Raw genomic sequence first — 13,517 nt, 5'->3', positions numbered from 1 at the left:
CATGGCCACGGATGGAGATTGCTGTGCTGAGCTGGGCAGATAGCTGGGGAGAAGGCATGTGAGGGGCTTGGGTGAGGATGTGAAGAAGGATGGTGGAAACTGACCCTGAGCAGAGACCAGATAGTAACCCAGCAACACCCACAAACTCCTGAAATGAGATATTTCTGAGAAATAGGGAAGAGGAAAGAATACATTCTGAGATCCTGTGGTCAAAAAGCTCGCTGAGGCGGAAACTGGTTTGGCTCAGTGGATAGAGCATCGGCCTGCAGACTGAAAGGTCCCAGGTTCGATTCCGGTCAAGGGCATGTACCTGGGTTTCAAGCACATCCTTGGTGGGAGATGTGCAGGAGGCAGCTGATCGATGTTTCTCTCTCATCGATGTTTCTGACTCTCTATCTCTCTCCTTTCCTCTCTGTAGAAAATCAATAAAATATATTAAAAAAAAAAAAAAAGCTCGCTGAGTAAACTGAGCCAGTCCGTATTAGCAGCACAGACAGTTGCAGCTTGAGAGTTTCAAATTACTCATGGAATGGATAATTTTATTAACATTGGGAATTATTCATGAAGTAAGGGCACAGATGGGTATATACCAAATATTGGTTATGAAGTGATGTATTATTCAAAGGTGAAATGGCAAGTACTATTAGGTGTTGTACATTATAAAACTTCAAAAGAGAAGGCATGCTTCTCCCAAGATCAGCATTAGAAATATCTCCTGACCCTTTTTAATTTTTTTTTTACAGATGAAAGCACTTTATTAATGGTATATTTGCAAAAATAAAAGCCATTGCATTCTAGGTTCAATAAAGCTAAGTGGATACAAACTCTAGGATCTTTTAGTAAGAGGATGGCTTTCCCCGAATGTCTAAGACATTTGCAGCATCATTTGAAACATTTTTTAATGCAGTTCAAAGTCTCATTACAATAAGCATCAAACAAGTATTTAAGTGATCAATAAGACTTTTTTTCATTTTTGATAGTTGTGGGGATGGTGCAACGAAGTCAGTATTTTTTTTTTATTGATTTTTAGAGAGAGAGGAAGGGAGAGGGATAGATAGAAACATCAGTGATGAGAGAAACATCATCAATCAGCTGCCTCCTGCACATCCACTACTGGGGATAGAGACTGCAATCCAGGCATGTGATCTGACAGGGAATCGAACAGGCCACCTCTTGGTTAATGGGTTGAAGCTCAACCACTGAGACATATCAGTTGGGCCACAGTATTTTGTTGTTGTTCTTGTTAATGCTCACCTGAGGATATTTTTTCCATTGATTTTTAGAGAAGAGTGGAAGAGAGGGAAGAAGGGGAAGAAGGAAGAGAGAGAGAGAGAGAGAGAGAAACATGGGTATGGGAGAGACACATCATTTGGTTGCCTCCTGCACACAACCTGACTAGGGCAGGGATTGAGCCTGCAACCCAGGTATATATTCTTGACCAGTAATCAAACCTGAGACCCTTTGGTGTATGGGCAGATGCTGTAACCACTTAGTCACACCGGCCAGGACCGTAGTCAGTACTTTTGATGTCCATCCTTAATTCCCTAATAGAGCCAGCTCTCCCTTGTAGAGAAAATTGATTTCAGCTGAATGGGAGCTGTTAACACCTCCCCACCATGAGGGCATCACACAGCCAATGACTGACTGACAGGAGGGTTGAAAAGGCTGGTCTCCTTGCTTCAAAACGGGACTGTGCTGAGAAGCTATTCATGCTCCAGAGCTCACCGGGGGATCAGGAAGAACCCAGATCCTCTCCGACCCCTTTCTGCTTTCGTCACTCTCTCTCTTCTCAGGACACTCCATCCATGAGTCATAGGCAACAAAATCCTTGTCTTTCAAGGAACCTGACCTGAGTTGCCTGTTGTCATTTTAGAAATGGTGTTTGTAATGAAATTACTAGAGTGCTGTTAGTGGGAACTTAAACAAGAGTATTTGGGTAACCGCAGAAACAAGACATATCAGCCATAGGCTGCATAATAATGATATTTTGGTCAACAATGAACCACAGGTACAATGGTGGTCACGGACCAGCTAGGTCCGTGTAAGTGCACTCTGTGATGTTTATACAATGACCACATCACCTAACAATACAGTTCTCAGAACATATGCCTGTCTTTAAGCAACGATGGCTGTCTTCGTAAAACCGAGAGTCATCCTTCAAACAGTGCCCTGTTCTGACTCTCTTTCCTTGACACATTCATTTAACAAATATTATTGAGTTAATCAGTGAACCTGATCTTCTGCGCGGTTATGGGCATACGGAGATAACTCAGTCAAGGAACTCGTGGGAAAGCTGGGGACAGAACATGAACATCTGATTGCCCAGCTGAGTATTACAAGTAAAAGGATGATAACTTTAGGTACAGTGGAACAGAAATTTGAAGACAGGAGGCAACCAGATGACTTAGAAACCACAACGGAAAGCTTTTCCATGAGTAGATCTTAAGTTATCTCCAAATTACTGTATTTCTCATACTTTGCTTTTTGACAGTTGGCCGATTTGTGCAGTTGTTTTTCTCTAACCAGACATTGAGACATGTGAGCTTCCTCCCACGGATACCTGCTAGTAACTTCAGAAGCATCTGAATAGAATGTTTAAAGTGTACCTCGAAGATGTTCGTTACAGTATTGTTTATAACACTGAAAAGTTGGAAATGATGCAAACTCAGGTTAAATACATTATGACATGTGAACCATAGATTACCATGCAACCATCAGGGGAACAACGAAGCTCCAAAGGTTTGATGAGTTAAAGATGGTCTCCGTAGGACAAGTGGGAAAAATAAAGCTTTCAAAATAACATAGGTGTGCCTATTGTAGGTCACCTGCAGGGCAATTTCCTATGTGGGTGTGAGACATCTGGCTCTGCTATGTCATGATTTTCCCTCTACCTATGGACATATGTGACTACTAGGTTATTATTATAATCAGTGTTTTTGTGTGTGTTGTGTATTTTTTAAAATTTATTTTTAATTTGATTTCAGAAAGGGAGAGGGAGATAGAAACATCAATGATGAGAATCATTGATTGGCTGCCTCCTGCACACCCCCTACTGGGGATCAAGCCCGAAATCCGGGCATGTTCCCTTGACTGGAATTGAACCCGGGACCCTTCAGTTCACAGGCCAACACTCTATCCACTGAGCCAAACCAGCTAGGGCTATAATCAAGGATTATAAGCAAGGATTGCCAAGGTCACAACCTGGGCATGTGCCCTGACCAGGAATCGAACTGTGACCCTTCTGGTTCATAGGTCGATGCTCAACCACTAAGCCACACCAGCCAGGCAAGTATATTTTTAATGGTTAATATTTTTCTGGAATGTGATTTTGAAAATATTATTGATGAGTTGCTTCCAACCAAACCAAGAAGTCAAATTTTAATAAATTCTGGTTTGAGGGATAAATAAAAAATTTAAATTTTGAATAATGTTTTATATTCTAATATCCTTTTCAGTTATTCAATTTTTTTCAACTATTTTGCTATTCAGGAGGGAGAGGCACATTGTAGGTGTGCCTCAAAAAATATCACTGGAGAGAATGGGTCACTATTTTTTGGACACTGTAAATTCTTTGCATTACAGGAGGGCAAAGCTATTTCATATTTATGGAATTTGAGAACCATGCAGTTTTTATTCTGAGTCTCTTCTCCCTCTAGTGGAGGCAAGTGAGACCACAGGGGAAGGGACCTCACCAAGTGTAGCTTGATGTTATAATATTAGAAAAATTCCTACAGTGGAGGTCACAGCTTTATTCAATTGCATAGGAAATACAGGGTTCCTGAGGGCAACTGTTTTAGAGCAACAAGTAACACGGGTAGAGACAAAGCCTTGTGCGAGGCTCCTGTCAGAAAGAACTTCGTTCAAGCATACAGATCTACACGTCCTGATAGCTGAGAGGAAATGAAGACTCAAACCCTTCTTTGTACTCAAATCGCTGCAATCAAATGCAAAATGTTGACAGCCCGTTGGTTGTCATCCGTTAGCAATTGCCACAGAAATGCTTAATAGCAAACCACTCCCGAAACTCTGCCTTAAAACCTTGATACTTGATTGTTGGTCCTGAGTCCATGGGTGGGCAGGTGCTGATTCCGGCCAGGCTCACTCCTGAGACTAGTCAGCTACAAGCCGGCTAGGTGGCTGGGTAAGGACAGTCTCAGCTGCCATAATGGGATGACTGAGCCCTCCTCCACTTGTTTTTGTGTTGTTGTTTTTTTAAAATCTTGATAGATGGATCCTCCAGTTGTTTTTCACATGCCTCCAGCAGGTTAGCCTGGGCGCGTTCTCATGGAGGCAGGAGTGCAAAAGCAAGCAAGGCCAGTCATGTAAAGGGCAAGGAGGAATGCACATCCAGTGTTGAAACCTCTCTTGGACTCCTGTTTGTTAAAATTGCATCGCCCCAAGCAAGTTTCAAGGCCAAGCCAGAGTCAGAGCAGGGAGTGGTTACAGTTACAGGGAAAGGGATAGGGAGAGATGGAGACAATCCTTGAAGCCACTGACGCACTCACCCTACCACAGTTGGCTATGGTTAAGAAACCATGCCATTTCTTGCTTCAATATCCCTTACAACTATCCCCTCTGCACTGAACACTCGGGACAAGCCAAGCATTAAAGGCCAACCTATCATAAATGATCAGATGTCTCAGCTCCCCTCTCAAGCCGTCAGTGCCACAAATAACAAAGACTGAGCCTCCATCAAGTTTCACGATCAGATTGTCTTATACATGATCATTACTGAACTAATTCAATCCTAAACAGTAAGGCGACTCAAAGTAAATATTTAATCTTTCTCTGCATCCCCAAACTAAGAATTTATAGGATCAAAGGAAGAGAAAGAGAGGGACAAGGGGTTGGGAAGAAGAACTCCATGGTCAAGAGCTCGAAACCCAGCTCAGCCACCTGTGGCTGTGTGATGCTGAGGAAGTTACTTAACCTGAGTCTCAGGTTCCTTGTCTTCAAAATGGAAAGCAATCATTTATTCATCCTATGTTTATGGAGACTCTACTAAATATAATCCTCTGTACTCATGGATCTATGTTGGAAACTCCCTAGAAAAAGAAAAATTCTAATACAGGGCTCAAAAGCAGGGAGCCTTAGGGGACACACAGAGGTGACATCTAATCCTACTTCAGATTCAGCGCATGCTTCCTGGTGGAAGTGATGACTAAGCTGAGACTCAAAGTGAGGGCAGAAATTTGTCAAATTTTCAGGAAAGGTGTCCTATGAAGAGGGAGTGGCAGGTAGAAGTTCTAAACTCAAGATGTTTCCTTTCTGGCTAACATCATGGCAAGCCGAAGAATATTCTAGCATACTCTAGAATATTCATTCAGGGATACAGCACACATTCCCTGGGGATCTCGGTAAAATTCAAGTTCTGGTTGTGCAGCTCTGGGGTGGGGTCTGAGATCCTGCATTTCTAATGAGGTGATGCTGACCCATGGACCACCCTTGGAATAGGGAGGTACTGGAGAGGCCATTGAAGGGAGGATTTCTACAGTTAAAATTTTCCTCTCCTTCTCTCCCTGGCACTTCAGGCTTTATGGGGGAGCAAGGTGGGACAGTGATACCTTTGTGAACAGCGAAAATCCTGGCCAACTCAGAAAAAAGTTCCTGGAAGGAAGGGAAATGGTGGTTCCCTAAAAGGTCCCAGGAAACCAAAACACTTTCCAAAGGCTGTTGTCATCAAGTTCCAAGCCTTCACGAGATGGTAGAGTCCTGCTCCACCAACCACTCCTACTTACCTATATAACTCTCGAGTGTTTCTGTCAAAGTAGCCTATATGTCTATGTGCTTTGTTTGCCCCCCTGGGACTGTCATTACAGTTTTACTGACCATTTCTTTGAAAGTAGGAATAGTGTTTGTCAAAGGGTAAGCCAGTCACGTGGCAAATCCTTTACTGAGCTTTGTGCTGTGTCAGGCACGTGGTAGGTGCTAGAGGGGTACGGTTGGAGCCACACAACAATGAACATAAGAAAAAACCAAAATGGCAGCCAGATTATCTTGCTCAAGCCATTGCACTGAGATCTGTTATTTTCACAAAACTCTGGAAAGGCAAAGATTTGCAGGACACAGACGGTGAAATTGTCATCTGGAATGGAAACTCTCATTTCCCACCAGAACACAAAATGATGGGGAGACTGCCCACCCATCTACGCTCTGCGTTGCCCAGGATATTCTTGGGCTGGTGTGATCTTGTGTTTCTGCATTAAGCCAGGAAGAGAAGATTTCGGGACAGGCTCCTGTAGACACTTGTTTTTCTCCAATGTTGCTCCATACCGTATTGGAAAAGCAAGAAAAGGCTTTAAGCCTGTGAAAAGAAATCAGAATCAGCAGCAGAATTAGTAAAAATATAATTCCAGGAGTCATATCTATAAGGGACATAAGGCTTCTAAATATAGAGATAATACAGCAACAAATATTAGAAGGATAAGCATTAAAATGTTAACAGTGATTATTCCTAGCGTGGCAGGCCTCATTGGCAAACTCAAGAGCTATTCTCGAACTCTTCACCAATGATAACTCCCATTCTCTCAGCTAGAAAGCCAAATGCTTGATTTATCAAATGCCTTTATAAGTATGAGTGGTCATGTGATGCAGTTCTGATCATTTACGTAATTGGAAATCCACTGGGGGTTCCTGGGAAACCTTTTGTATCCTGTTAAAGGGAGAGGACTGAAAGGAGACTGTGGCTTCTGCCCATCCCTCTTCTTCCTGCCTTGACTATGGTCATGGTGGCTGGAGCTATGGCAGTCATCTTGCAACCATGAAAATAATTTGATGGAAACCCAACATGTCGATAGTGGAATGGCAATTTAGGGAGGGTCTAAATCCTTTATAATACTACCAAGCAATAGAACCAATACCAGCAACCCCTAACTCTGGGCTTGCATTCTTGCAAGAAAAACAATTCCCTATTTAATTAAACCACTGGATCTTATTTCGCATGCTTGTAATATATCAGTGAAAAAAAATAAAACATTCCAGTGGAGGATGGAAGACCATGAATAATAAAATAAATAAGGAGCTACAGTATGTTGGAAAGTAGGGTGCCATGCAAAAACAGTCAGGGTAAAGGGGCAGGGAAGACATGAACACCAGGGTAGAAGAAGAGGAGGAAGTTCTAAATAGAGTTGTCAGAGGAACTCCGCTGATAAGAAATGACTGAAATAAAGATTTGAAGGCGGTGAGGGAAGTGGGGGAGTTGGTCATGTGGGTAGCAGGAAAGAAACATTTAAGACAGCGAGCTTCCAATTCCAAGTTCCTAAGGAGGAAGCGAGCCTGGCATGTTTGAAGAATCCTGAGCTGGTCAGTATGGGTGAGCAGAGTGAAGTCGGGGAGAAAAAGAGTCAGAGCGGAAAGGGCTTTGTGGGCCACCCGGAGGACTTTGGCTTTTACTCTGAGAAAGGCGGGAGCCATGGCGTGCTGTCGGCAGAGAGAGGAGGAGACCTGACTCCTGTGTTCACAAGTGCCCTCTGGCTGCTACAGCGTTGAACGGTCCTTTATGTCATCCAAGCCATTTACTTGCCACTCATGTTTAATACCTGTAAATTTCTTCTTAATGGCACCGTTAGAGCTAGCATAAATCACCTTGCTTTTAAAAGGTGCACTTTCAGGAGCCCTTAGTGCCCACAGCTGTGGCTGCACGGCTGGGCTCCGGCTGGGCAGCACGGGGAGGAAAAGGATGGGGGGCGGTGGGGAGCGGCGAGTGCGGGGCACACTGCTCTATATTTTAAACAACTGTCAGCATTGCAAAATAATTCTGTGGAAAAATCAATTTTACCTCCATTTGCACATTCATTTAAGTATTTGTGAAATTATGTACATATGTATTCTAATTCATGTATACATATGTGGAATCACATATAGTATATGTAAAATGATACATATTATTTATAATTTTATGTATATTTATTACTGCACGTATAGTTTCATTATATATAATTAAATGGTATATTTTATATATATAATTATCAATGAGGAAAACAGGCAGATGTTATAACTGGCTCAAAATAGAATGCAAGTGTGATATATAAAAATATATATCACAATATGTATTACATAATGCACATGTAATGTATACAACATATATAATGTGCACATTATATATTATATAATGCATATCTCTCTCTATAAAAGCCCAAGTGACCTTTCAACCGGTAGCTATGAAGCATAGTGACCACCAGGGGGCAGACGCTCAACGCACAGGCATGGAAACATGGAACAGACTGATGAATCTCAGAGAGAAGGGGGGAAGGGGGGCGTGGGAAGAGATTAACCAAAGATCTTATATGCATACTACAGGCCCGGTGCACAGATACATGCACAGGTAGGGTCCCTTGCCTGGCCTGTGAGGATCAGGCTGAAACCAGCAGTCCAACATCCCCCTAGGGGTCCCAGATTGCTAGAGGGCACAAGCCAGGCTGAGGGACCCCACTGGTGCAGGAAACTGGTGCACTATAATGTGTAAAAAGCTTGCATGATATATAATACACAGGTATTTTATACAATGCATGTAAAATATACATAACATATATTACATAATACATATACATGTCTGTACTTACTCTTTTGAGCCAGTTATAACATCTGTTTGATTCCCTCACTGATGCAGTGGTTCTCAACCTTTCTAATGCTGCGACCCTTTAATACAATTCCTCATGTTGGGGTGACCCCCAACCATAAAATTATTTTCGGTGCTACTTCATAATTTTGCTACTGTTATGAATGGTAATGTAAATATCTGATATGCAGGATGTATTTTCATTGTTACAAATGGGACATAATTAAAGCATAGTGATTAATCACAAAAACAATATGTAATTATATATGTGTTTTCCGATGGTCTTAGGCGACCCCTGTGAAAGGGCCGTTCGACCCCCAGATTGAGAACCACTGGATTAGTGAGTAGAATTAAGATCCTTAACATAAGCTCATTTTATAACTATATGAGTCAAGATTTTTTTCTTGGTTAGGTCACATAACTACTAAGAGGCAAAGCTAAGATTTGAACCTAGGCAGCCTGGCACCTGAACCCCACACTTCACCAGTGGACTAATCCACGTGGACACACTTAGCTCACTGTAGGTACTAACGCACAGCAGTGTCTAGTATTGCTAAGAAGCAGGCGTGCCCTTCAACAGAACCTCCGTCAAACACCCAGTCTCTCACCGCTTTGGAAGTGGAGGCGATGGATGACAGTATAACTCCTGAGGTCTGGGACTGGGAGCTGGGTTTGGCCTTCCTGGTGATCCATCTCCAGTATGCCTCCCGTACCTGGAGTTGGAGACAGACATGGGGCGATGAGTCACTTCCAGGTGCAGGAAGTGTGCTCCACAGGCATGTCCCCTGGAAGGGGGAAGTCAGGGAGCAGGGAGGGCAGCAGCTACATACCTGGCGGCTGAGCAGACAGTGAATGAGGAAGATGAAGGCTCCCTGCAGGCTGTTGATGATGGTGAACAGGTAGGCCATGACACTGGCTATGGGTCCTACCTGGAAAATGCCCAGCACCCAGGAGCACCCCAAGATGAAGAGCTGGGCAAAGGCCTTGAATGTCAGCAACCTAGGGGAGAAGATTTGCAGAGGGTAAGGTACTGGGAGGTGGCTGTTGTCCTTGTGGGTCATGCTCCCAAGAGTGGTCTGAGGCTGCCACTCCATGACCCGCCACCAGGGTGGGAATAAACGTGGGGCAATCTCCAAGGCTAGAGGGAGGAGAATCAAATTCTACAGGCACCTGAAAGGCAATACATCTACAGGTACACCTGGGCACAAAGATGTGTGAACGCATATTTAATGCAATTGTCTGAAAGCTAGAAGGACCCACATGTCCATGAATTTGGGATACATTTGATCAATGGTAAAGCCATGGTATGAAATACTATAAAGTCCTTTTTTTTAAATTGAGGTAAAATTCACATTACATAAAAATCACTGTTTTTACCATAAAGTGTGCTATTCGGTGGTATTTAGCATATTTACAATGTTGTACATACATCACTACTACCCAGTCCCAAGACATTTTATCACCCCAAAGAGAAACCCATCCCTATTAGGCAGTCACTCTCCATTCCCCTCTCCCCCAACTAGGAACAACCCAGGTGGCCATCAAAATATGAATGGATCAACACAATGTGGCCCATCCCTGCACTGGAATACTATTCAGCCATGAAAAGGAGTGAAACACTGACACTCACTAAACACGGATGGACCTTGAAAACATGATGCTCAGTGAGAGAAGCCAGACACAAAAGGCCACACGGTGTGTGATTCCATTGATGTGAAATGTCCACAACAGGCAAAGCCAGAGAGACAGAAAGCAGATTATAAAATAACTAGAGGCCTGTTGCACGAAAAGATTCGTGCAATAAGCCTTCCCTTCCCCTGGCTGCCAGCACCAGTTTTCCTCCGGCACCTGGGACCCAGGCCTTCGCTCCGGCCAGAGCCGCTTTCAAGCCTTTGCTGTCCCGCCCGGCCGCCCCGGGTCGGGTCGCACACTGGACACCCACCACCCCGGGTCGCAGATAGCGGGCCCGGATGGTGGCGGTGCAGGTGGGATGGCGCTGTCCCGCCCTGCCTGCAGTATGCAAATTAGCTGCCATCTTTGTTGATGGTTAATTTGCATATCATGCTGATTAGCCAATGGGAGGTGTAGCGAAAGTATGGTCAATTACCATGTTTGTCTATTATTAGATAGGATTTAAAAAATGAAACGAGAGTGACAATATACTATGGAGGATAAGGAATGGTCCATGCTCTGGGACAGACTGCCTGCAAATAAATTCTAACAGCTTCATTCACTAACCTGTGGCTTTAGTAAGTTACTTCACCTCACTGTGCCTCAGTTACCCCCAATTGATATAGAGATAATAACACAATGGTATTATGTTATAATAACACGATAGTATTGCTTGTCCTACAAATTAAATAAGATGGCAAGACCCTAAAGGTGCATAGAACAGTGTGTGGCACAAAATAAGCATTTTTGTTAGTGTTAATCTTAAGTATTACAAGAAATAAACTATGTATTATGTGGGGAAAAAGTGCTGGATGATATGTAGAGTATCCTATCACTTATGTAAAAGGGGGAGGATGTGTAAGTATAGAATTTTCTGGAAGAAAACTCAACTTGAGTGATAATGGCTGCTTAAAGTGGAAGAGATCTGGGGACCTGTGGTGTCAGGGAAGGAAGAGAGAATTACTTTTCACATGTTCTCTTTGTGAACTCTGAGAAAAAAGACAACTACTAAGAAGAGCTCCTGGTGGTTAACTGGGCTCAAATTTTTATTTTTATTTATTTATCTTTTAAAAAAATATATTTCTTTATTGATTTCAGAGAGGAAGGGAGAGGGAGAGAGAGAAACACCAATGATGAGAGAGAATCATTGATCGGCTGCCTCCTGCACGCCCCCTACTGGGGATCGAGCCCACAACCCAGGCATGTGCCCTCGGCCGGAATCAAACCTGGGACCCTTCAGTCCGCAGGCCAATGCTCTATCCACTGAGCCAAACCGGCTAGGGCTGGGCTCAAATTTTTAAAAACAGCCTAGCAGCCATTTCTGCCCAGGGGCCTCTCACATAAACTGTACTTCATGGAGGTATTGGAATGCCTGCCTGCACTATGTTTCTGCCATCTAAGCCTGCCCTTATAAAGGAATTCCTGGAATCCTATTTCAACCAATAGGACTAAGACTTTCCCCATCCAATCAGAGCTGTACAGTTCCAGCTAATCAAAACAGCTCTATTCTGACCAATCAAACTGTGAGGATTTGGAATCCTCATTTGCATGAGGATGGACCAATCAGAGACCAGGGATGAGAAATTCTGTCCATATAAACCAACTTCCCCTCTGGGTCAGAGAGCAAACTTTTCCTTTCCACCAAAACAGAAGGCTGTGTCTCCCTGGCTGAACTGAAACACTGAAGATCTCTCACCAGAGCAGAGCAGAACAGACCAGTGCGGTACAAAGTGAACAACCTGGAGCAGAGCAGAGCTGTCCAGCTAGAGAGGGGTCTGGACCGACGCCTCACAGCCATGTGGTATCACAACTGAACTGTTTCCTTTCACCACACCCACAACTGGGGATTTCTGTTGGCCTTGAATTGGCACCAACAACTGTCAGCCATTGGTTGACATCTTTTACACTACTTAATTCTTCTTATTAACTTTGAACTTTTTACATTAACTTTTTAAAAATAACATTTTAAAAATATATATTTAAAATGGATGAGGGATTGGACACTGACAGAATAACAAGCAGAGGACATGAGCAGGTTGCTGACAATGAAACCTACATGATGCCTGGGTTTAAGGAGGTTCTTAAAATGAAAATCAGTTGAGTGATGAAGTTAGGAAACACAAATGGTCTGATAATGGAAAAAATAAAATGGAGCAAGCATTGCTAAGAGAGTCACTAACACAGAGTTAGGAGGCTCTTAGGGAAGTGGGGCCTCTGCAAGACCTGTGCCTGGGTTCTCAGAGCTGCTATTAAGTTGCAAATGGGCTGCCGACCTGGGCTCAAGGCTGAGCCATAAACATCCTGGAACTACATATGAAATTGCCCTCTTCCTAGCAGGGTTTTTTTTCCCATTGCTTTTTTAGAGAGAGTGGGAGGAAAGGGGGTGGGGGCGGGGGGGGGGCAGAGAGAGAAACAGCAGTGTGTTGACACATTGATTGGTTGCCTCCTGCAGGCTCCCTGACCAGGGCCAGGGATTGAAACTGCAACCCAGGTACATGCCCTTAACTGGGAATTGAACCCATGACCCTTCCATGCGTGGGCTGACGCTCTAATCAACCACAGCCAGGGCCTTCTTGTGGTTTTTGCGTCCCTCAGTTGCATATTGAAACTAACAAATCCTGGTAACCTAGCCAGCAATCCTTCATTTGTAGGAAAGAATTACACTGGGGGGTAAACTATTGATGAATTTCTAATTAAATTTAAAAATACTCATGTTAGAGAAAAATGATAATACAAATAAAATAGTATTCTGTTTTTGCACATGTAAGTATGCACAGAGTAATTAGAAAATGTATCAACACATGTTCAATATATGAAACACTTTCCCTAGTAAACTGTTAGCATCGTTAGCTCGTTAGTGTTAATAAAGGAAGGGAACAAAGGGAATCAAACGTTAAGCCTATAAACTAGGGAGCTGAACTGGATATGAGGCCTGTTCACTAGGAAGTTATAGCATTCATGGGCTCCCCCGGGGACCACCACATCTTCCACCCTGGGACTTAATCCCCAAAGGATGCAGAAAGCATCTCCCCAGGGAACAAGTGGCCAGGTACCTGGATTAGCCATGGGAGCAGGAGCAAACTCCTTTACTAGGCACATGCACAGTAGAAGCCAAGATGGCACAGAGGAGGTCCTTCTACCGTGAGGCATGTGCAGTAGGAGTCTAGATGGCAACCATAGAGGGGAGGTACCAAGACTGGGAAAAGAGTCAGATTGGATGAGGGCATGGAACCCTGGAAGGTCCACAAAAGGGACTGATTTGGGGGAGGACCCAGTACAAGCCCAGAAA

At 43.6% G+C, this 13,517-nt stretch overlaps 1 protein-coding gene across 1 annotated transcript in view; it reads right to left on the bottom strand.

Annotated features, from left to right (window-relative positions):
- Positions 1 to 3,742: 3,742 nt before the first annotated feature.
- ADGRE1 (adhesion G protein-coupled receptor E1) overlaps positions 3,743 to 13,517 on the bottom strand; it is a 56,288-nt gene continuing 46,513 nt past the window's right edge. Inside the window, exons 19-21 of the mRNA XM_070413904.1 lie at positions 9,388 to 9,556; positions 9,166 to 9,270; positions 3,743 to 6,304 (exon numbers count right to left, since the gene is read on the bottom strand). Coding sequence (XP_070270005.1) covers positions 6,299 to 6,304; positions 9,166 to 9,270; positions 9,388 to 9,556 — 280 coding nt within the window. The 3' untranslated portion in view covers positions 3,743 to 6,298. The remainder of the gene's footprint in view (positions 6,305 to 9,165; positions 9,271 to 9,387; positions 9,557 to 13,517) is intronic.

Source organism: Myotis yumanensis, unplaced genomic scaffold (assembly GCF_028538775.1).
Source record: "Myotis yumanensis isolate MYYU_CA2020_CCGP unplaced genomic scaffold, mMyoYum1.0.hap1 SCAF_5, whole genome shotgun sequence".
Taxonomy (NCBI): domain Eukaryota; kingdom Metazoa; phylum Chordata; class Mammalia; order Chiroptera; family Vespertilionidae; genus Myotis; species Myotis yumanensis.
The sequence above is the reverse complement of the archived record's forward strand: the minus strand, read 5'-3'. Positions and strand labels throughout refer to the sequence as shown.